Source organism: Callionymus lyra, chromosome 5 (genome assembly GCF_982586985.1).
Source record: "Callionymus lyra chromosome 5, fCalLyr1.hap1.1, whole genome shotgun sequence".
In the NCBI taxonomy this organism is placed as follows: Eukaryota; Metazoa; Chordata; class Actinopteri; order Syngnathiformes; family Callionymidae; genus Callionymus; species Callionymus lyra.
The window spans coordinates 21196807-21221724 of record NC_141822.1 but is presented as its reverse complement, the minus strand read 5'-3'; the positions used below and the strand labels follow the sequence as shown (position 1 = coordinate 21221724).

At 38.1% G+C, this 24918-nt stretch overlaps 1 protein-coding gene across 3 annotated transcripts in view; it reads left to right on the top strand.

The window, feature by feature from the left end:
- The window catches only part of LOC148079724 (receptor tyrosine-protein kinase erbB-4-like), a 222740-nt gene that overhangs the window by 131650 nt on the left and 66172 nt on the right, over positions 1 to 24918 (top strand). For all 3 annotated transcript variants that reach the window (XM_087791381.1, XM_087791382.1, XM_087791380.1), the window contains exons 3-4: positions 37 to 223; positions 23566 to 23700. In XM_087791381.1, the coding sequence (XP_087647507.1) occupies positions 37 to 223; positions 23566 to 23700 (322 nt within the window). The remainder of the gene's footprint in view (positions 1 to 36; positions 224 to 23565; positions 23701 to 24918) is intronic.

The following is a 24918-nucleotide window of genomic DNA, read 5'->3' as shown; positions in this document are numbered from 1 at the left end:
GATTTCATATCCTCAATTGATCCATTTTTTTTTCAGTCGATCCGGGAGGTGACTGGTTACGTGCTGGTGGCTCTAAACCAGTTCGACTACCTGCCTCTGGAGAATCTTCGGATAATTCGAGGGACCAAACTGTACAATGGTCGCTACTCCCTGGCAATCTTCCTCAACTACAGGTGGGACGGCTCTTACGGCCTGAGACAGCTGGGCTTGCGCAACCTGACAGGTCAGTGACGCCTTTAAAAAATCTTTTCTACCTTCATTCCAACTTAAAGATTGATTGATTAAAGTCTAATATAAGAAGAAGTGACTCTGCAAAATTCACCTCCCCCTTTGGCTCCGGCTGGTCCTTCTTGTACAACAGATTTGCCATTATGATTGCCCCCCCAAAAAAAGAAAATCCCTAAATGTTGGCACGGAGACAACAGCAGGACAAGAACGCTGCGAGACTATCACTCAAAGGATTGTTCATTTTTTCAGTGTATTCAGGTTGAAGGATCAAGAAGGAAAGTTATGAAAAACTGTCAAGATTTTTATTACTTAAGTGGATGAATCGTTACACATGAAGGTCTCGGCTCATCCAAGGTGAACGTCGAGCTTGTGTTTTCCTTCCTTCTTTCATTGAAAGAGCACTCAAAGCCTATCCTGAATTCAACAACCGGATGTTCTTTAATATTATTTATTATCATCATTTGCGTTACGAAATATTTTTCCTCAGAAAATGTCCAACGAAAGAGTATCTGTTCCATTATGGTCTGTCGATAACTGCATGAATACATGTTTTCTCCTCCCAAAAAAAACCCTGTAAACTGACAAAAATGTTTGTATTTCTTGTATTTTTTGTTTGCTTGAACGCCCAGCAAGGTTAAAAATCTGAGTTGAATCCGCCGCGGTGAGATCACATGGAGTCAAACCACTAGGAAGCCTCGGTTTTTATACCTCTTTGTACTTGTGAGCCCGAGGCTCCTTCTCTGACATCGATCTGCACCACTCTCCTCTGGGCAATGTAATTCACTGCGCATCCAGCCCGTGAGCCACCACTGCAGGCAATCCTCTGTCAAATATTTCACACGAGAGCGAAATTAATTTCGATGTGAAACAGAAGTTCCCCTTGTAACTTATGAAGCAGTATCGTTGCGTAATGTTCTAGGTGTTTACTCCCCGATAGGTAATGGGTAAGAGAAAAATCACCCGCAGCTCCAGAGCCTTCGACTTTGCTCTGGTGTTTTGGTGATTGATGTCGGGAGCTGTAATGGTGAATCATATTAAAGTACATGACAGATTTAGTGTAATAAGTGGTGTTTTATGGAGTCTGAGCCTGGTGATAAAGGTCTGGGGAGAGTTTTGAGAGGGTGCCCGACAGACTGAGCTTGTAAAACAGCAGAGGGTCGTACATTTGACCTCCTTTAGGATATTTAAGGGCTTTTTTCTGGCTTTACGAATTATATTTGAACCAGTGTTTGTTATCTACTTGATTAGGCAATTAATGGGAACAATGAACAACCTCCTTTAAAGACGTTAATGTTGTTGTAACTGGATATATATTTTCATCTTGTTGATGCATCACAATGTGAACCAATTCCACCTCAAAAGGTTTTCAATTTACACTGAGGTCGTTCCTCTGCTTTCGATTTATACTGAGGTCGTGCCTCTCTATTCGGAGACTAGCATAACACTGTGAGGCTTTTGTTTTGTTTACGACAAGTTATACTTAAGCCTTTAAAAGTATATTAATACATTTTTGGTGCGATTCCTTTTTGCAGCCATTTGGAGCCAAATGGAACTAGTGATTTGTTGATGAAGCTTCATGGGTCCACTAGATGGTTATCTCTGCACTATTTTCCCTCATTTAAAAAAACTTATTTAATGAAACATCACATCATTTTTAAACTGATGGTGCCACCTACTGACCTCTAAACAACATGACAATGCTTCATGAAGCTTTATAAGCCCATCACTTACAATAGCCTACGTCCTGGGACCCCTTTGCCCAAAAAATACATTTGAAAATATATGTAGAAACATCCACTTGTGAGTATTTTCTTTCTTTTGTTCACTTTCCTTTTTTGCCAAGCATAATGAATTATTAACAAATGTGTTTCAGGACTCTGAATTAATTTCCAACAAACTTTTTTCAACAAGTTTTTTTCGGCCTGTACCAGATGCTTTCATATTCAGTGACTCATACGTTTTGAATGCTTTAAACACTCTTTAGATAGGATCTCCAGACAGAATTTTGGGACACATTTTCTATTTGGCTATAAAACCATACTTGAAGTTTGCTGTCTAGACTTTTAGAATTTAAGATAGGCGATGAGATCTTTTGATTTGTTTATGGTAGCAGAATCTTTTTGTCCTTTTTCTCATCAGAAATCTGTCAATTTTGTCCTCAATAGCTAGCCTAAAGCTACTTGTTTACTGGGCCATGATAACAGGTGGTGTGTTTAGGTAAAATCGGAGACTTCAGAATCCAAAGATCAAGGTTTTTTGAGTCTTAGATGATCAGAGCATATGGTTAAAAATCTATTTTTATTATACTATATTATATTTCATTCTTATCTTCCCTCCAATTTACTGAGAGCCCCCTGGCGGCCCCTCAGTGGACTGCACTTTGAAAACCTTAATGCTTTGAACAGCCTCATGTAATTTTAAAACTGAGTGCGCCACCTACTGAGCTCCAGAAATGATGACCCTGAATCGTGAAACTTTCTTCAGCCCATCATTCCCTGATACTAATGGAGAATATCAGATGGATTTGCCATCATTTTGACCTTATATATATATATATATACTGTATATATATACGTATATATATATATATATATATATAAATATATATACAGTATATATAAATTACAATCTACAATCTATTTGTGAGTATAAAAGAAGTTCAAGAGTGTAATTACAATGTATCTAATACCTAATAGTTTTAAGATTATTCATATACAAGTAATTATGTATCTCAAAAATAGCACTTCTCTAACTTTTAGTGACTGAGGTGCCCAGTTACGGGAGCAAAATAGTGAACAGGATGAAGGAAAATGTTACATTACAAATATGTTGTCATATTTAATTGGGAAATGTGGTTTGTTGCGAAAAGTTTCCTCTCTAGCTAAGCAAGCACACAGACTTCCAAAATCAATGTCCGTTCATATTTCCCCTGGGCCGGAGACATAACCGTTAGAAATGACTCTCCAAATATCAGGTGGAGGTGCAGCACCTGTACAAAAGAGTCATGTGACTGAAAGTGTAAGAAATATCCTGAGATATCACTCATGATAAGCCCCCTATTGGATTTTAAACTCCTCGAGGGCATTATCCACATCTTAGAGCTCCTCTCATTTCAGAAAACAACCAGAGAGCAGACAGATTTCACCTCTGGTTCCCACAGTGTTGCAGCGGTTGCTCCCTCCTTCCCTCGCCTGCCTTTCTAGATGTCAGTCCACTCTTCTGTTTAAGCTACACCGCCGCTTTCAGTCTATCTCATGCGACCATCCTGACCCTGCAATTAAGCCACGCTCCTCCATGCATACAGATGAGTGTTACTGCCCTTCACTACTCTGTGATCAAAAAAAAAAAAATCTTGTTAGCGAACTCACAGTCAGACCAGCAGTTATTCTTCCCTTCCCTTATGAGAAAATAGGCTCGAAAATAAAGGGCTGCCAAGTCTCAGAAAATCACAAGACGTGTTTGGCAAAACTAAACAATTGCAATTTTTTAATGTTGATTGACACGATTCATGCCTCTAAAGCAGGGCTCGTCAAGCCGTACTATTCAAAAAGCCATTTGGACCCGTTTCCTACAGTAAAGCCAGAAATGAAAACCATGGGAACCGCAAAACCCTTTGACTATACAAATTAAATATAATTCCATGTAATCAGAATCAGAATCCCTTTATTGTCCCGCGAGGGGAAATTCTTTTTAACAAACAGCAAGAGCAGTATACCAGAAGAAAAATAAAACACCCAGAAATAAAATATTAAAAAGAAAAGAAAAAATCTAAATAGAATAGAAAATAAATCTGTACTATATTATATACACTTTTAATCATATTTACAAAAATAACAAGAAGGTGCAGTTAGATAATTATCTGGCTGTGTTGTTATTGTGGAGTCTGAAGGACCTGTGGTACCTCTCCCTCACACACCGAGGATGGAGCATCCTATCACTGATGGAGCTCCTCAATGCCCTCAGTGTGTGCTGGAGAGGGTGAGACAAGTTCCTCCTCATGGAGCCCAGCTTGCTCCGTATCCTCCTTCCAGTCACTTCCTCCACAGGATCCAGGGGGCGCCCTAGGACGTAACCGGCCTTCTTAATAAGGCTGTCCAGTTTAGCCCTATCCTTTGCTGTCATGCTGCTCCCCCAGCAGACCACACCGTTGAAGATGGCAGAGGCCACCACTGAGTCATAGAATGACTTCAGGAGTGGCCCCCGGACACCAAACGACCTCAACCTCCGGAGCAGGTAGAGTCTACTCCACCCAGTCCAGGCGGTTGTTGAGGTGAACACCCAGGAACTTGTAAGACGTGACAATCTCAATGTCCTGTCCCCGGATGTTCAGTGGTGAGGGGGAGATGAAGGGACACCGCCGGAAATCCACAATCAACTTCACTTTCTCTGTTTGCGTCTATGCTCCATTTAAAAAAACTATAAATAAGACGTTAGTTTTGAAGATGAAGACAACTGAGCACCAGTCTTTTCATTAAAATGAACAAACATTTTTTGGCTATAACTCTAAAAAGGAACAGATTACTCTGAAAATAATCCCAATGCTTAGTCGACATGAGGTTGAGTGGAAAATATGTGAAATATAAATATTGGGTGAACTATCACTTCAAGCATTGATAGTTATCATAACAATGTTTTGTATATTTAATGCAGTTGTTAAACGGATTCATGTTTGTTTTTCTCTTTTCTTATGTATGCATGTGATTCTGGAGAGTTATTTACACAGTACATAATAATAATTGTATCATCATTATTCTATTATTATTATTATTACTATCAATTCAACAATGCAGAATACAAAATAAAAAGACATTAAAAATGATTTTATATCAAACTTAACCTAATTTATGATAATGTACAAGTTTGTAACTGACGGACTTGCTGAAAAATAAAAAATATTTTCTATGTAGGCTGAAAGAAATTGTAGTTGTATAGGTCTTTATTTGTTTCTATTACATTTTTGAACAAACTAGAAGTAAAATACTATAACGCTCGTTGTTTTCCATGTTACTTAAGAGTGAAACCGGTGAGGGATTCGCTTGTTCTTATTTCTAAGAGTACAAAGTGTGACTGTTAATAAAGGATGACATGGCAGAAGCAGTTTATTTAATGCTCCTAAATATTGAAAGCTGTAAGTTTTCCTTCATCTAAATTTACCACGAAGTTAAGCTAGAATACTCCTGATTTAAGTGTGGCTCATGAGTGGAGAAATGTGGGCTCTGTTGTGTTCAAATGTTGGTATGTTACACTAACTCGATGTCTCTCTGTGTTGTGTGTAATGGCGCTGTAATGAAAGATTGTCTAGTCCCTTCTGTTGTTGGACATATTTGTGCAAAAAGTACAAAAGTTTAATATTGAGTATTGTACGGGTGAACGTAGGCTTGAGAAATGTCAAGCGGAGTGAGGAAGTCACACTCAAAGCATGACTCTCGGCAGCTCTGAAAATACGTTTCCTGAAAAAAAAAGTACTTTGTGGTAGTTTCACATCCACGTTTCCTACGTCTCCAGAGCATAAAGTCACATCAGTGAGTTCAGTATTTCTTTCTGCACTTGACACATTAAAAGACGGCTTCAGTGGATTCTTCGCACGGTGGGAATCTCCATAAGTGTTTCTATTTCACTGAGCTTTTTTTTTTTCTTTTTTTTTTAACTGAGCAGTCTTCATTGTGGGTATACAGTAATGTGTGTTCAGGAAATTCTTCTGATATGGAGTTGTACACATTCACCCTGGAGCTCAGCGTAATCGGGAAGAACGTGAAGCGGAGGAGCACAACAGACACAGTAGGGGGGCCGCTGAAGCTGCATCCCATCATACAAGATGCCTGGCTACACATGGCACTGCTAATTACGCCACGCTGTGCAGTTGTGGATATAATAACCACCAAAAGCCTAGAAAAGCTGGTGCCTGAGAGAAAATGATTTCTTTCTTCGTCATTCCCTTTTACTTAGAGCCAAGCAAAATTGACCATTTGAACGCGAGCCAAATGAGGCAGTATGGCGAAGTGCGGTCGACAAATTACCCGTCTTGCTGCACACCCAATAATCATGCTCCATATGCAACAGTTTTGTTGACTCGTTACCTCCCCCTCTCTGTCAACTTTTTAGCAAATGAACACTTCCAGTCGGCGGGCAGCGGGCGCTGCTGAAATTGATAAGCAGATTTCATGATAGTTAACTTGACAAGCGTTTTCATCGCAACAGCATGATCACTAATTTCACACATTCCGAGCACCTGCTCCTCGCTCTTGTTGGTCTAATCAGCAAAGCAAATAGAGATTGGTTAAGCCTGATTCAAGAGACATTTGTTGTGACTCAAGGCTACAGCATCTTACGTGAGCCATCTCTGCAACAGCCTCTGGCATTTTGGATCAAGGTCTCCAAACGGAGACGGCAAATCAGATCTGTTGGGAATTTATCGGGCTTTGAAAGACTGGCCTTTTCCGGCCCATTTAAGAAGACCAAAGCATCTGTAGACTCCAAGCCACTGGTTGTCGGCTTAGCTATTTTGTGCGTCAAAGATTCAACACAACATTTCTACACACTCTCACAAGATGTTGGTATACAATTTATCTCACCAAGGTCTTACTTTGTTTAAATGTGTTTATTCCATTTGAAACCACATTTATAAAATTCTAGACATGACATGATCAATGAAATATTCCTCATCAAATCTATTTACTGTCTACGTTTCTTGTTTAATACATGTTTTGAAATGCCTCTAATCCTTTGCTAATCCACAGATAAATGTTATAAATAGGTTTGCACTTTGCTCATACATAAATAAATGCAGTTTTTAAAGACCTAATGTGACATTTTGTCAGCATTTTAAAAAACAAATAGATGTTTTTTATATAAAAAGGGATCCAATTGGACTTATTATCGACAGTTTGAAAATTTCAATCAATAGTTTTCTTTTAGGAAATGATCAGGTGAACATGCCCTTTTGCAGGTCATATCTTTGCAGCCAAATAAACTGGAACATGCTGCAGTGTTCTAAAAGGGTCTGATATTATTTCAACATCCATCCAATTCAGCAGGACATGACCCTTTAAAGTACAAACCATAATCAGAAACTTTTGTTGCCGGAGTCACGTGACCAAGCGAGGGATGTAAGAGCTCGGCATTCCGGTCTTACCCCTAATTTTGTTATAATTCACGGACAAGGCTACTTTTTTTATGCTTTAAAGATCGCTGACATGTTGGACATCCAGAAATGGTTCCCAGAGATTGGACGGGTTGAGATAATGATGGTGTTTTGGAACTCCGAAGGAGGATGACAGCGGCCGCTCTATTCTACGCAGACTCATCTGCAAACTTCTTCGCTTTACTGACGGAAATAAATCCTAAAAACTGCCTGGCAATCTAACGTGGAGATGGAGGGGAGAACCATCCGCTTCAGCCTCGACTTCAGCCTGTACACTTTTAAACGAAGGATGGCTTTCTCTGACTCGATGGACTCTCTGCAGAAGTTGGATTTTCGCACTCTCCTGCTCTATCCAGCTAAAGTCATGGCTACTCGAGGAGGATCGAGCCACGTATTCTTCACACCTGAGGAGGCTAAGGAGTTTGTGGAGTCTCTAAAATAAACTTTATTTTGAACCGCGGAGGAGTTCAGACTTGGTGCCTACACGGCTCCATTCACGGTTGGTTTTTCTCCCTGTATTTTTGACTTCCTTTTTTTGTGTACTTTCCCAGGAGTTAAAATCTGATTATTAGTTGTATTTTTTTTTGGTTGTTTGTTGCCATTCAAATAATTGTTCCAGAGAAACAGAAATAAGGGTTTTCCGTTTTGCTGTATTTTTGATATTGTTAAAAGGGTTGGGGGATCTCCTGTTGTTTGGAGAAGGGAGGGTGGGTTCTGGCGACATGGTGGGGGAATCTCTTTTTACATACAGTCCTGCATTATTCTTTATTGTTGTTGTTAAATATCTTCATTTATTTCCAGTCATTGCTGCAATACGAGTAGTTGGAATGTAAACGGCCTGAATGGACAGATTAAACGCAATCTTGATCAACTGCGGAGAAACCAGGTTGACATGGCAATGGTACAAGAATTCCATTTAATTTTACTGAAATGGAACCTAAAAATAAACATTCTTGGTAAATATGGTAGTGACGATGGCAGGATTTCTTATGTCAAAACGTTAATATCGGGAAATAAATATGCTTTTTATTTCAGTGTATGCATCTTCCCAATATGAACCCTAATTTCTAACTCAACTAACAAAAACATTATAACAACTTCAGGGTTTCTTTCTCATTATTGGTGGAGATATGCATTATTTTGCTGCTTTAAACTTGGATAAATGTATGATTTATGAACGCTCTTAGTAGACTTATTTCGAGTAATCAATCCTACATCTAGACAATATACAATTTAATTCTGCAAGACATCCTAACTTTTCACATAAAGATTATGTATTTGCATTATTGAGAGCCTTTTCCAACATCAAAGATGTAAACATTCAACCATGTGCTCTTTCTGATCACAGTATCGTCTCGGCCCGTTTTACTCCCGTTTGATGTGATGCTTCTTTAAACTTTATTAAATTTCTGGAAAATAAATAAAAAACAACTGATTAATTTAAATGCAGGCTCATTTGATGGTGATCCCAGAATATTGTGTGATTCTATCAAGGGATGCATTAGGAACTCCTTAATTCTCATCTAATTTAAACAAACAGCAGGATTTTTAAGATAACGGAGTTGGAAGACACACACTCTATTGACATCTCAACAATAAACAAAGTATTTGGAGGCAACAGTAATAAGAAAAGTAATAATAAGATCTGAACTTACTTCCGTACTGAGACAATTGAGCTGAATTTCTGATGCACAAAGTACGAAGAATATATTGTTTTAATCGATCAAGGCCCAGTCATTTGCTATCCCTAAAAATGAAAAGTCAGGAAAAATACTAAAATATTGTAGCAATTAAAACTTCACCCTGGGTGACCCTCATGATATTAACAAGGAATTCAAATTGTTCTATTTAACCCTTTATGAATCACAACTTTCCTCGACTGAAAAATCAATTGACAATTTTTGTTCTAAGACCTCTTTGTTTGTGACCTTTTGTTCTTTCAAGAACTGAAAAGGGGCTCTCGTTCAGATGAAGAGGGGCAAAAAGCCCAAGGATGGGATGGAATTCCATCAGAGCTGTATATAGCTTTCTGGGATGTGTTGGGTCCACCCCTCCTTGATATGATTCAGGCCTCTATTGAAGAAGGATCTTTTAACACCAGTGCCAACATGGCAATTATAACTGTTTAATAAATAAGGACCTGACACAATGCAGTAAATACAGACCTCTCTCCTTTATAAATGCGAATGTAAAGCTTTATGCAAAAGTACTTATGGAAATATCTTTGGGTTACTTTGGACAGATTTGGCATTGGGAAGGACTTTATTGGCATAATTAAAGTATTGTTCACAAACCACCCTGCATTGGTTTGTACGACTAACATTTGTTCCGCTAGGTTTTCTATATCAAGTGAGACATGCCTATCGCCACTACTTTTTGCACTCTCACTTGAACCCTTAGCTCAAAAGATTCGACAACATTTATTAATAAAACTTATCAGTTTCTGTAACACATTATATCATTATATGCAGACGATATTCTTCTTTTTTTAAAGATCCCTCCACATCATCACACATTTTATCAACTTTTGATACATTTAGTTCAATATCTGGATACAAAATTAATTGGACAAAGTTAACGCATTTAAACTCCTGGGCATCATGTATCACATTACCATCATATATTCCTGTAGTTAAGAAATGTAAATATCTTGGTGTTGAAAATGTTCCCATCTCTTTCTTTAATTGTTAAAAATAACTTCAAAACATATATTATAAAAATACAAGTTTTTTTGAACGTCTAACTGGGCTCCCAAACTCTCTTCAGGCACATATATACATTGTAAAAAATGGACGTGCTTCCCCGAATAAATTTAGTTTCCTCCATGATACCTATATCTCAAATGAATGGCTATTAGCAATTAGTAGATTTATCTGGAGAAAAAAAAAAGTGGAAGTCTAAAGGCCTAGACACACCCCACCGACTGTCGGGCGTCTGACGCCGTCGGACAGTCCTGTGTGGTCTGACGTAGTCCGGCCCCGTCTCTCTCTTGAAAAAAAAATGCCTCACACACATTTGACTAGTCGAGAATGGTCGGTGTTTACAGACGTTGAAAAATATGATGGATAATGACAAGAAAATGAAGCGACTGACATTGTCAGCCCTTGGTCTTCTTGTTGTGGAAGAAAGACGTTGCAGAAAAAAACACCTGGATCTCACACCGGCAGCTCGGAGGCTTTTCCATATGTGTCGAGCAAGATATAGAGAAATAATTGTGATTATCTAAAAAATCTGTTGCCCGGATGCATGGAGCCAACGCAGACTGGGATTTGACATTTCAAAAACTCAAGGAGAGTGCAACTTACTGCATTGTAGCATTTTGTGTTATTATAATTATAATTATAATTGTTTTTTTTGAATTTGTGCTTTGTGCTATTTTTTTCTTTTAAAGTATATTTCTGTCTTTTATTTCTTACTTTAAGGAAAGATTGGTGTTGGTCTTTGCGGTAGGGAGTGTTGCCACGAGGGGTGGGTAGGAGGGTTTTATTTTCCAATTAGGACTTTTTTTCAATGCACATGTTTTGTGCGAATGCTCAATAAAAAATGAATCACAAAAAAATGAACTTTTATTAAAAAAAATCCCAAAATAGGAAATAGTAATGAAATAAGATAAAATACAAAAGAAAAACAAAATATACAGTCATGTAAAAGGTGATTATGCTGTCCTGGTTTGCAAATAGTAACTTTTGAAAAACATGGAATGCCTGAAATAACTTTTTTTGCAGTACAATGTTTGTTAAAGTGTCAAAAGAACTATTGGAAAGATAAGCAATAAGTTCAGATTCATAAAACAGATCCAGGTTTGGGCATATGTAATTTCATGCTTAGATGTCTCTGTTGTGGGCGGAACGACAATCTGCATCCAATAAACTAAGACTGAGTTTACAGATCGGAACAGGAGCAAAGTGTCGGAGACACCTCTTAATCATCGTGTGCTGAGTTTTTTTTATTTCATCTTTGCAAAGTAGTTTTTAAGAAACAGAAGTGGAAGAAGTCATCTGGCACAACACAGGTCAGAGGACAGCACTTAAATTGTATTTGTTTACAGTGTTTTAGCTGTGGAAATAACTGAAATCTTAAGATGTTTGTCATCCGTAAGAAGCCATTAGCAGCTATCGTTTAGTGATTTACACCTGCTCTGGTGAAGTTCAACACCTGGAACAGCTGCTTCTCTTATGACAACGTTGGGAAGGGAAATCAGGATATCAGGAAGATAATTTTCTTGTCACTCCTCTGACATGCAGATAATTGTGAGAAGCTTAGAGAGGGAAACATAAATGGTTTGACCAAAAAGTGTCAAGACTTTAAATAAATTGCACGATGAAATGAGTGTCTGAGATTAAAAAAAAAAAGTTTTTACATAATTTAAATTAAAGATGACAATTATTTGCTTTGGCATGTTTCTTATGATGGAGAAAGTAAATCAATGATTTTGATTTAATTTTTTTACAATCTTCGCTTTAAAGGACAACTAATGTGAAAATCACATCTGAAATATAGGCGAACAAGAGGTTGCGATAGCGAAGTCCATTTTGACGTAATAATTGCCTTCACTTCTCCCCCAGCCAGCTGTTATTACGCCCTGCTTTGTTTATACAGGAGTATTTTGGAGGTGGAGAGTTATGGGATTTGTGACGTGTAATAACTAACCTTGATGCTTGACAGATATCAACTCCATAAAAATGAACCATTTTCAGTGGGCGGGGCTTAAGCACATGTAAATAATTGAATGAAAAAAGAGTTTTGTACAAACAGACACATACTGATGACTACAATAGAGGTACAACATCTATTTAAGAGACACTTAAATCAACAAAAAATTTGCTCTTTAAACGTGTGTAAGCGTCAACATATTTATAATTTCAATAGCACACATTTTGTTTTTTCTTCAAATATTTAATGAACAAAATGGTCTTTTCAATTACAAGGAAATAATTACAAATGACAAAAAACAAATTAATACAACAATCAAACATAAACAAAATATATACTTTTTTTACAGTGATAACACTTATCTTTTTAAAAATATTTATTTTACTGCTTTGTTTTTTAAATTCAAGTGTATCCAAGTGCATATCTCTTTCACCCTGACATGTTGATACTGTGTGTAGTGGTGTGAGTCATAGCCCTGGATCTTATCTGTGCGCTCATGTTCACACTGGCATTAACCTTCTTGACATTGTGGACTTTTTTAGTAACATTATTGTGGTCCAGCCTCTATCTGTTGCCTCTGGTGTAACTTGGACACTAATACTTGTCCAATATCCGTGAGAAATGATTCTTCGTGGGAAAGACATGTTACAAGGTGGAGCCATAAAATAGAATTCTCCCAGGCTCAAACAAACACCCACTCCATATATTTAGCTAGCTGTGGAAGGAGTGTTCTACTCATACCTGGTTTGTCCTACAATACAAAAGTATAAAAAACACTTTGGCAAGAAGTGACAAATTGCACAGCAATCTCATAGAAACTGACATTTTTTAGAGCCACTTTAAGCTTTCCCAGCACAAAAGCAATGTGAAATAATTTTGGGGCAGCAGTGAGGAGGTTGTGTGCAGGTGCCTGCAGGTGCTTTATTCTTTTCTGCTTCTCTGACTCAAGGGTGAACATTATGAGTCCACAACTCACGAGTGAAGCCGCTCGGCAGTTTTAATGTCCGTATGGCTCCCTCGTGGCCCGTCGATTGCCCTCTTAACTTTGAGCTCCTTGGATTGGCCGGTTGGAGGAAACTATTTCCAATATCAGAGCAAAGTGATGGCTGTAAAGCAACCTGTCAAAAAGTAGAACAAAGCAGCAGTAGAGACTCCTTGTCTTTATTTCAGAGAACATTGTTTCTATTGATGTGGGAGACGCTTTAATTGTGCAATCCTAAAAATGAATTTCCCAAAACTACAATAAAACGATCTGTAATATTTGTGGCATAATTTTTTCATTGGTCATTCTTATCCGGTCACATAAAAGTTTTTTTTCTTTTACTTTTTACTAGACATATCTTAAGAAAACTGGAGCTTTATTATTCCACTTATAATGACAACTTGTATCATGTAAAGTAGAGCTAAAGTTCAGAGAGTGATGACTTTTCCAATGACCTAAAAACATGTGAAAAGGATTCTCAAAGTTTCAAGATCCTTCTTTTAAAGGGCAACTAACATGAAAATCAAACTCTTCTGACTTACTCAAATGTTTAAGTCTTCCTCTCCAAGATAAAGTCATCGTCATGATGATGTTTTGAAATTATTACTTTATGAAGTCCTCCCTTGTCTGAAATCTCGGCGAACAAGTGGTTATGAGAGCGAAGTTCATTATGACTTTACAATGGCTTCGTTAATCCTGCAGCCAGCTGTAATCACCCCCCGCTTTGTTTACACAATGAGTCCTTTGGAGGCTTGACCAATTACAGCACAGTAGGTGTGGTTATGGTTAAAGAGATTTCATCCCCCTTTGGTGGGCGGGGCTTATGCAAATGTTCTAATGAAATGTGTCAATGAAAAGAGAGCTTTTCACAAACAGACACATGCAAATTCAAATACTTTGAATTCCAATCTTTTGCCATACCAATATTTTACAGGTATAGTATTCATTATCATCTTTTAGAATGTAATGTTAAAATGATTTAGTGTATACACTGTGTGAGAACGTGTAAAACATTACAAAGTTATTTATTTCTTAGCTGATTTAAACTGAATTATAAGGTTGTCCAATAGGGTTGTAGTCCCAAAATTCCACCAAGTAACCCTGAAAAGACAGACTATAAGACAAGTATAAACTATTCCAGGTGACTATAATTTGAAGGTCATCAAGATTGCCAAAAGTCAAGACACGTTTTCAGTTATTTCACACTTTTTTTGTTAAGTACATAATTCCACACATTTATAGTTTTGATTCATCCAGTGGGAATCTATAATGTTAATAATCATTAAAAACGGTAATAAAAAGCATTAAATGAGAAGATGTGTTCAAACCTTTGCCCTGTACTGGACATTAACAACTACATTAACACTACACTGTCACAGAATCGATGTTTGAGAAGGTCCACATGATTGGACCGGCCATCTCCAGATAACTAATGGCTCACTTTATTTGTCATTAGATCCGCCCACTGAGTTTTCGGTGCTTAACGATTTCATTGGATAAGCTTACGGTCAATTAAAACAGCTGATTTGGCGTTTGGAAAGATCCCTGGATAAAGCCTAATGGAATGTTCTCATTGCATCGACCCAACTGACCAAAATCAATTCTTTCAAGAGTCAACTCGTGACGAACAATCAAATATTTAATCATGTTTTGATTGGTGCCATGAAATTACAACATGCATTATACATGTAAAGAATTAATCATTTTTAATCGCTCATTTCTTACGAAGCTCTCATGCTCAGAAATGTGACGAACACATTACTGGAATTATTTTTCTCTAATTCCCTTCAGAAAAAACCTGTGAACTGTTTGATCAAATTCTCATAAGCCAGAGTCTAACATTTCCCGACTGTCTTTGGCTGAAGCCGCAAGGCCGAACGTGGAATCTTATTAGCTCTCTGTCCGATGAGTAGTTTTGACTGTTCCTTTCTTACTTCGCCTTCTGCACACATGCACGCCGAGTTGATCAGGGCCGACCGGTGTCCCTGTTTACCGTCATTGGTATTCAGCGGAGCAGGCGCCTCTTTGGCCGCCTCAATTGTTTGCCTGCACTGATTGGAGGACCTCAGCTAAATCTAGACATTGAAAGCGTTGACAGAAGAGGGCTTATTAGGGCTGCGAGCCCATCCAGCCTTAAGTGCACAGTCTTCAGTCTCATTTCCATTTGCCTCTATTATTGAATTTGCTCCCTTCTCATTCACCCTGATTGCATTTTGTGTCACCTCTAAAGAAAAAAAAAAAAAAACAGAGGATGAAGATGTTCACGTTTGACAGTAGGACACTTTACTTCCAATCAAAATTATTTTTTGCCGCACAGTCGATTGACTGCCTCGGGCGTTATTAGGAGTGCGAAAGGAAAACAATACGGTGACTGTGTGTGTTCCTCGACCACAATGGGAGGGTGGAGCAAGAGTGGGTGGTGGGGAAAAATAAGATTCATTTAGCATTCTTGAATGTATCCAAAAAATTCTCCCCGCCTCTACCTTTTTAGTCGTGCCTCCGCAGCCTCCGCTGTCGCCCTAATGTGACAGATTTTTTTTCATAAGGATTCATCGCAAAATAATATCACTCGAGACCGAAATTTAATCAGGGGCTTTAAAATACAATTACGGTTATCAGGGAGGACACGGCTGCAGCGGTGGGTGAGGGAGGGAGGGCGAGGGAGGGGAGGGAGAAAGATGGAAGTGACCTCCCCCGCACTGTCTGCTCTGAGCGGCTTGTCCCCCATTTGTCTGTGAGCACAATATCTCTTCAGCGAGCAGAGCTAATAATGGGGAAGCAGAGAAAACGGGACTCCAGGGACACACCTTCATCTCTCTGTGAAGATCAGATAAGTTCCCCAGCAAGTCAGTGGCCCCCGAGCCGCTGTGGATTTGCTTGTAAGGATTGTACCATTTATTAAAGAAACGCTTCACGGTGACAGCTTTTTAGGTTTGTGAATAATGTAGCTCTTTATAAAATGTGCAACTACAGAAGAAAAAAATATTGTTCCCTCTGGATTTAGAAACATTTTTTAGTTTCCCCTTTTGCACTTTGGAAATGTGAAAAGCTTGTGAACCAATTAAGGAATAGAAGTTTAAAACTCCCTCGATAAAGATTAGATAGATTTACTTTACGTGGATGATGGGAAATTGCTGGGCTAAAGTATGTTATCGCGGTTTTTATCAACCACACATATTAACATATTCAATCACTTCTTATGTTTTAATCACTGCTCGGCCTGGGAAGGGAACATGAGAGGATGTCTCCAGGTGACACATAATAATCGGATAAGCCATCAGGAAGAGCGCTCAACCTGCAGTAATTCATTCCGGTGTGCGTGTTTCTGGTTGTCGCCTTTGTTGCGTAATTATCAGGTTATGATGGGGCAATAATTCTTGTTGCAGAATGACTTGTAAACGTATTTTTATACTCCTCTGTCCCTGCTGTAACCAACTCTGATTTCTGTTCTTTGTTTAAGTGTCAGCCTTAAGCAAGATCTGTAGCTTCATAGTGGACTAACTAAAGATCTAGATTAAAATCAAACTATAAAATGGACAATTCCTCGCCGGGAAACCGCGAGAGTGGGCTTGTGCGCTTTGCCCGGTGACGAAAAATCTATGAAATCTACAAAAAATTGAAATACAACATTGATAATTTGGACTTTTATCTACATTTTAAAGTTCAAATGGTGTTTCTACCTGAACATATGCCAGAGCAGGAGATGAAAAACGTGGCAAATTTGGGAATTTTTTGACCTTGTTCGATTCTTTCCTTATTGGAACTTTATTGTAATTGTGTGCAACTTATGTTGCAAACAAATGTATATTCTGGTGGGAAAAGTTATGTTGCGTCCATAATGGGTTGGCGGGCACAGCCCAAAAATAAAAATAGTCCAGCCCAATAGTCTACTAGCAATGCATTCTATCTTCCTCTGACAACATGTTGACTTGAGGAACCACATTTCATTCCTAATCCGACCATCGTTCACCTCAACGGAGGCTAATGAACAGGGACGGATCCCGGTCTGAGAGTGCTTCCTCACTTCGGTAATAGGTGACACACCCAGCCCGAAGACAAGACAATAAACGGCCCGGACTCATCAGTCGTGGATGGATCGCCGTTACACCCTTATTCATCAGCATAATTAGGAAAGACGGAGGGATGCGGGAGAAGTGGTGAGTGGTGCTGATGAAAGCTCATCAGCATGCTCTCTGTGGGCCCCCGGTGCCAACTCGTGCCGCGGCTATCATTGCCTGGAAACTGGCTTTGCTCAGATTGAACGGCGCTACAATAGACGTAATTGGCTTTTCTGAAGCAGCTGAGAGTCAGAGATGAATGGCATCTTTTTTCTTTTTCTAATGAGAGTGATAAAATAAAGGGTGTTGTATCAAAGACTAAGAAAGGCTTTTTTTAAATGTGTCTATCAACTAATTGGAAATAAAAAATGTCTTTCTTACTCCCAATTTTAACTAGGGCTGCAAATTATACGTTCACACGTACATATATTACATTTAAATTATAACCGTTTCAATGCAGTAATTTTGATTCATGCTGATTATTATCCTGCATTTAGAGGAGCACATACTTTTTTTAAGACTTTGAACCACACAATAGATGGATGGATGGATGGATGGATAGATGGATAGAAAAAATAATGAAGAAAAAGGATACAAATATTAACATGGATTATCTTCCTTTCACTTCACTCCTACCCCCAAAAACAGAATTAAACAGCCTAATAGCAGGAGGAATAAATAAGTCCCTGGGTCTGTTAGTGTTGCATCTGGGGAGGAGCATCCGTGCACTCCATCTGCTTCTCTGCTCAAATGTCAAATTGTAAAGTCTACAAGGTCATTTCCTCCTTCAGATTTTATACAACAAACTAGATTCTCTCTTTTGATGACAGGAGCATCCCGTTCCTGCAACAAGAAATAGAAAGGAAATATATTTGATCTGTTAGAGTAAGTACATTACACTTTCATGAGTCCGAGATACACTCTGGTGCAGAGATGTATTGCAGGGATGATGTGGTTTATGGTGTGAGTGTAGATCCAACAGAAAAAACAAAGCATCATCAAGAGATGAAGGCTTGATAAGGATGAGGTGAGTCTAGTGGATGGGTTGGTTAAAAAAAAACATCATTTAGTGCAATACTCTGCAATAAAATGTAATGCAAAATCAAAAATAGAAGTTAGAATATGATCCATTATAGTTGTATTTATTCATGTTTTAATGTCTTATTTTGTGTTGTTTAAAACGACCTACAATTGCCTAATTGGAGAATTATTTTAAATATATTTTTATTGTATATGCAATTGTTGCAACACATTTCTTTAATAATGTGAGTTAACAAGAGTCACACATGTGGATGTATTTTAGGGACACTTGAAAAAGCTGCTTCTTTGACATCATGAAAAAGAAAATCTGAAGGATAATTATCTTGTCACTCGTCTGTTGTACAAAAAATAAAATTACAGACGCTATTGTGAGAAGCTTGAGAAAGGACACAGATAGGTTTGACCCAAGTCGAACCCCGTCAAGACAATCCTCCTTTGTGACAGTAAAACTGACAAATTGAATTCATAAATCAACTTTCTGTCAGCATGAACAAAGAAAATACCCACCAAAAAAAAGTTTTCATGGTCCTTGGGATGTTTGCAACGACTGAATTCCAGGATCTTCATCACAGCTGCGGGAACTTTCTAGACTGCTGCTATTAAATATGAGTGACGCCACCTGCTGAGTATGTGTTTTCACCTTCCATAAAACTGCATTTGGGAGCCTCAAGGATTCCTGACTGGGCATTAAAAGTGACCATTCTGAAATTGCAAAAAGACAGAGTTGACGACGGAGAAAAGAAAAGCTTACTAATAAAATGAATGTCTTTAATAAACTACATGAAATATTTTATCTCGCATTCTCTGGCCGAGGAGTTCAAATTGATATAAAAAAAAAATCTACGGATGCAATTAATCACAAAGAAAAATCCCACCCTTTCTTACTATAAAATGTTATATTAAATAGAATGTCCAATACGGTGAAACCATTGGCTTTATATGCTTCATTACTAAAGACAAAACATTGTTTTTGAATTGTCCTGTAACTTTGTAAGTAATACAATGTCAAACAACCCAACAGTTTGTCTGCTTTAAAATAAGATTTAGTAACATCATATTAAAAATATAATATAATAATGAAGAAATTGGGTAAGAACAAGATAAAGAAAGATAACAAAAGAAATGAGTTGATGCTTCTCATTCTCAATAGTCTCACAATCCTTCTCTGGTGTTCTTTAAACAAATTCATATCTAGAGATCTTTTAATACAACTTTTGGATTTAACAGTCTCTTGTCTTGCTTCTGCAGTCAAGGTACAAATCCTTGTCTCTGTCCTTGTATCCTTTAGCAAACGCAACCCTGACTGCTTTTTATGTTTGACCTGATGTTATGAACTGATATGTAGACATGATTTTGGTTTACTTAACAATAACCTCTCACTGTTAGTTCTCCCATCAAGAGCTGTGATGTTGTACTGACAAAAATAAAAAGCTTTTTTACATTTTCTCTCTGATAGTCACTAGATAGAAACAGAAGCTTCAGAACTTGGACTTTGTATTAAAATAGTGTTCGTCGAAACCACCCTCGGTTTTGTGGTCACAATGACACAGATTCTAAAAAAAAAGTTTGAAAAGAAAATCTTTGACGTGACGATTTCAACGAACTGTGCTGGTAAAAAAAAAATGGTGAAAAACTGAAGCACATATCATCTTCTTTGGTTTCTTCACGTGAACGCCGCTCTCTCTCGAAGCCAAACACTTCATCTTTCATGGAAAAATGCAGCTGCAGTGAATATAAGAGATTTATTCACAGATGTAGATATTAACGGTGCCATCAGTAAAGCCTGTGAAGTAGGCCTTCATTTGTAAAACTGTCTTGTTCCATTGGTAAACACCTGAACCACCGCATTTGATTTGTTTTTTTAATTGTGAAATATGTTCTGTTATTATTCATACTTAAGATTGGATCTCGGAGGGTAAAATATGTTAACATTTTATTCAGGGAATCCCCAAAATGAATCACAAGAGTCAAATGGTGGTTTGACAATTATCAATTTGGCAACATAAGGCATTAATACGTTGAATTTAATAGTTAATAAGTTGCCAATGAGCATACAGTGTTGCTAGCGATTGGTCGATAAGGCGTCTTGAAGCATTTCAACACATAGCAACTCTGTATTGATAGTTTTGTTTTAAAATTAAGTCGGTTTCTCTTTCTTGATATAATATCTCCTGCTGTAGAAAACAAAAAATCAAATAGAAAAGATGCCTCAGCATTGAGGAGGTGGATTTATTTTAAAAAAAAAAGAAAAAGAAAAGAAATTTAACCTACAACAAGCATAGTAAACTAAGTTTCACTTTAAAATGAATTTGGATTTAAATAGATCAAGTGGAAACTTGGAGAGGAACAGGACGAAACAAGGAAATTAAATCAAATACCATATTTTCTGATAGAACATTAAAATGGATATATTGATAGATTGATAGAACATCAAAATGGTCCCACGTTTAATGGGAGGCAGCTCCAATACGTTTTAAAACGCAAATGATCCGCAATCCATTTAGCGGCCGCATCCCGTTGACAGATGCGCTTCCTTATGAACACAGTTTGGCGCATCAAGGTCAATTCAAAACAGTCCCGGTATCCGTCAGGTGACTACTTTAAAGTGATATCCGCACCGATACGGGCTTAACTGCCCGAGCGTGACACATGCGCCGACGCATCGGTGTTACCGGAGCCATCACTAGGTATTACTAACTTGTATTGTACTTCAAAATCCACAGAACTGATGAATACTACAGTAAAAAGCTTGTTTGCTTCATAGTGATCAATTATAATCATTTCAATCTTCTTTTTATTAACGTAAAAATCATACGAAGCAAAAATCAAGGGTTGCGTTTCAATTTCGGAGTCACCACCAAGGGGTCCCATTTGTTTCTTTAAAATGTTTTCACTGGTTATTCTCCGGTCAAATGTCTTCTTCTTTTTTTTTTTACCCATGATGACAATGAAAGTGACAGCAGCTGTCGGTTGTTTAAGGGCTTCACAAGGACCGTGTCCCGCCCAGAGGTTCATGAATTAATTTCCCTGTCTCTACCAAGGCCCACTTCTCTAATCAGGACGCCTGGCAGTAGTGATGAGCTTGCTCCTCGTGCACAGAAGATAATAACCTTCATGCCATCTTCTAATCCCTCTTTAATCTAAAACACATTGTTTCTTTTTGAATGATAAATTCAATTTATCAGTGACATGCTTGCATATGGAATCTGGATTAAACGCCATGAGGTTAAATAATCCATTCAGAGGTTGCCATGGGAGACGTGGATTACGGCGTTATTATTTTATTTGATGCTCATTACAAGAGGTAGAATCCATCCAGCGACAGACAGTGGTGTGTGTGGTCAGATTTTCTTCAGCACGGGACAATAAGCTGCTCAGGGTTTTGGTCAACCGGACAGATGACTTGTCGTATTCTAAATCGGATTGATAATTTTCGGGATCCTTTTGAAGGCTGCTGGAGGAAGAATTAAAGGAAAACGAGATTGTTTAATAAGGAATGGATTTGAGACCAGCCTGTGAAATTCATCCGTCTATTGTCACATGTCCATTGTGTCATTCTGTCGCACGATTATATTTAGTGATAATATCCAGAGATATAATCATGAGATTTCTCTCGATATCTTGTTTCAGTTTTATGTTACCACGAGAATGATCCTCAGATGTCCCGTAATTACATTTCACTCATTAGCTCTCACTTGAGATTCTATCTCAATCAAATACTGGATACATTAGATGTCATTTATACTGTTGAGCTTTTATTTTCCTCAAGGGTGAAACAATAACTCATTATTACCTCTGCCAAGGAGATTATGTTATCCATATATTCGTTCTGTATGTCTGTCTGTTGATGAACATTTAGAGTGATAGTTAACCCAGATTTCACTCATTTCCACCCTCATGTCGACTAAGTGTTTCTAACAGTAATCTGTTCCTTTTTAGAGTTAAAGGCCAAAGGAATGTCCATGCTAATGTAGCCACTGATGCTCAGTTGTATTCGTCTTTATCTTACTCCTGAAAGACTTAAAACATCCCAAAACAGCTGTGGTTCTGTGGTTGCTCTGTAATTTACATCTTGTATTCAAGCCTTTAAAAGAGCTTGGAAAAACTTAAATAAGTCTATATTTTAAGATTGTTTTTAGCTAACACTGCTAGTTTATCAGCCTAACTCTTGCATATGACATTTTTATTGTGTTTGAACGAGGAAAGACTTTAGCAGATGAGAGACTGATGACTTCTGCTACACACAAACTTAAACTATACAGATTTAATTAAGTTATTCCTGAACAATTCTTCTTGTTGAGGCTTCAATATAAGATGGACCTTACAGACGAGCAGTATGGAGGTATTTGGATGTTTTTAAGTGTGTCTTTTTGGAACAAGGTTGAAGACAAATGCAACATAGCTCCATTAAATGTTTGATGGCTCGCCATAATATGATAAGGAACATGATTTAGGGAGGCTTTGGAATAATTGTTCATATAGTATAGTAGTATAGTAAAATGTAGCTTACGATTGCATAACTAAAATAAATCCACTGTTATGTGTGGACCGTGGTGATAAAATATGTTGTTGTTCATTACTCATTGACGCAGCAGTTGTTGTGTTGTGACAACAAAAAGCTATGGGTGTCTGGCATGCTACTGTTAAATGACTCAATTGTTGAATTGCCAACATGTATTGTTTCTTCAAATTTGAATCAGGCAATCCACCAAACAAGAGGCAGTGGCAGAAAGAACTGTTTGACTGGGCGAAGAAGATACTTGCACAGCTCTGCTGCTCTACCCACAGATGCATCTTTTTTTTTCAAGTGGGGAACCATTTAAAAGAGGAATAAACATGCTCTTCCAATGATATTCGGTTTCTTACCGAGAAGTGTTGTTATGACAGACGAAGACTCTCCCAAAAACAAATGTCTATACTTTTTGTAAAACGTTTATATGAGCTTTCTGTCTTCAAACACAGAATGAAAACCCTCTATTTTCCACATATCCATCCAGTTATGGGGTGACTGGAGTCTATCCCAGCTACTTGTGGTGAAATATGAGAATGTAGACGCAATGGTTCACCAAAAGGACAGTATGACAAGTTTAACATGTCTCAATGATACAAAAAAAACTCCTTCGGCTTCATCTATACAAATCTGATTCTGAACTAAAAACCTCAATCAAGTAAAGTTTCTCATTGTGAAATCCTAACCTGTCTTTTATGACGTGAGCCATTTGCCGGACATTGTTCTCTTGGCGCTCTGAAAAGCCCTCTGATTATCTGAAAGCTTCCATGAATGATTGTGTATTATTAAATCACTGTGTGCACTTGTCAATAGTGTTTATCTTCATGCTCCGACGACACCTGAGGGAACGGCGAGTCCGGTCTCCCACTCTGTGACAACCAGAGTTAACTTTGAACTATTGATTTCCCGCCACCATATTTTAATGCTCATGCTCTCCTTTCTGTGTGTGCAGAGATTCTGAATGGGGGCGTGTATGTTGACCAGAACAAATCCTTATGCCACGCCGATACCATCCACTGGCGTGACATTATCAAGAACCCGCAAGCGGAGCTCCTCGTGGTCTCGTCCAACAACAGCAACCTTGGATGTGAGTACGGCACGGCCCGGGGTGGAATTGGGGAAAGTGCAAAAATACACTCTCGTGGCAAGTCTGTCCCTCTCCCTCAATAACTATTCGGTTTGGCTTCCGGTTATTCCGGGTCAAAAATCACATAGAGTTAGATCAACGTGTGAACCTTTTCATTGTGGTGGTGTTTCCATGGCTCTCCAGCGAGGCCCATGGAGCCGCCGTCTCGCTGGTCTCATTTGAAATTTCAGCAGATCTGACAGCTGGTTTGGAAGCTCTCCACTCTCGGCACCCTCGGCCACGGACTCATCAAGGGGTCCGGCCGTCAGGATGGTTGGCTGTAAAAGACAGTCGGCTCAAACATCTGGGCTGTGTTTTTTTGATGCTGATTTCAAAGCAACAGTGTTTTCTATTATTTTTCTGACATTTTCAGGGTCAACCATTGGGACCTCTCTAGTGCCAGATTCTTAGAAAAGTTCACTCCTGACCGCGTGTTTGTTTACAGATATGACCCAGTGTTGGACGGGTAACTTCAAAATTGTTATTACTCTCATTTCAAAGTATTGAATTACATTCCTCAACTCAGCTTTATTATATATATATATGCCAAAAATAAATGTAAACTAATAAGAGCAAATAAAACAAGTAAAAGGGAATAATGCTAAATTGAAATCCAGGGAATAAAAGTGGGTTTTAAGACCAGAGATTAAGACATTTTTTTTTATTGTAATGCTTTAAAGTGCTTTTACATCACCTTTGCATTACTTTAACAAAATCAAATTGTGACAGAGATTCTCTCATTTTTGGTATATAACATGTGAAATATTGTTTATTAGTGTTGTTTATTGCAACCTTAATTCTTATTCCTTTACACAGGCAAAGGTGTTTCATCTTGGCCCAAAGGCAACACAAGGGATACCATAAACATATTTGTTTTCGGGCACCCGGGTCACCTTGACCCTGAGATAACACAAGGGTTAATGCATGTAAAACATCTGTAGACCATCCTATGCTGAGGAAAAAAAGACAAATAAAGAAAGAGATTGGCAAAAAATAATGGAAGACTTGAACCTAACAAACTGGAGGCAATAGTAGATTATATATATTATTCTTGAATTATCACATCAATTAAGTCCTAATGATGGACCAACAGTGCTGGTTCTCGTTTTGACGACCACGAAGACTTGACAGTAAAAGAGAAGGAGCATGTCTTCCAGGCTCATATTCTTTGTGGGCCAA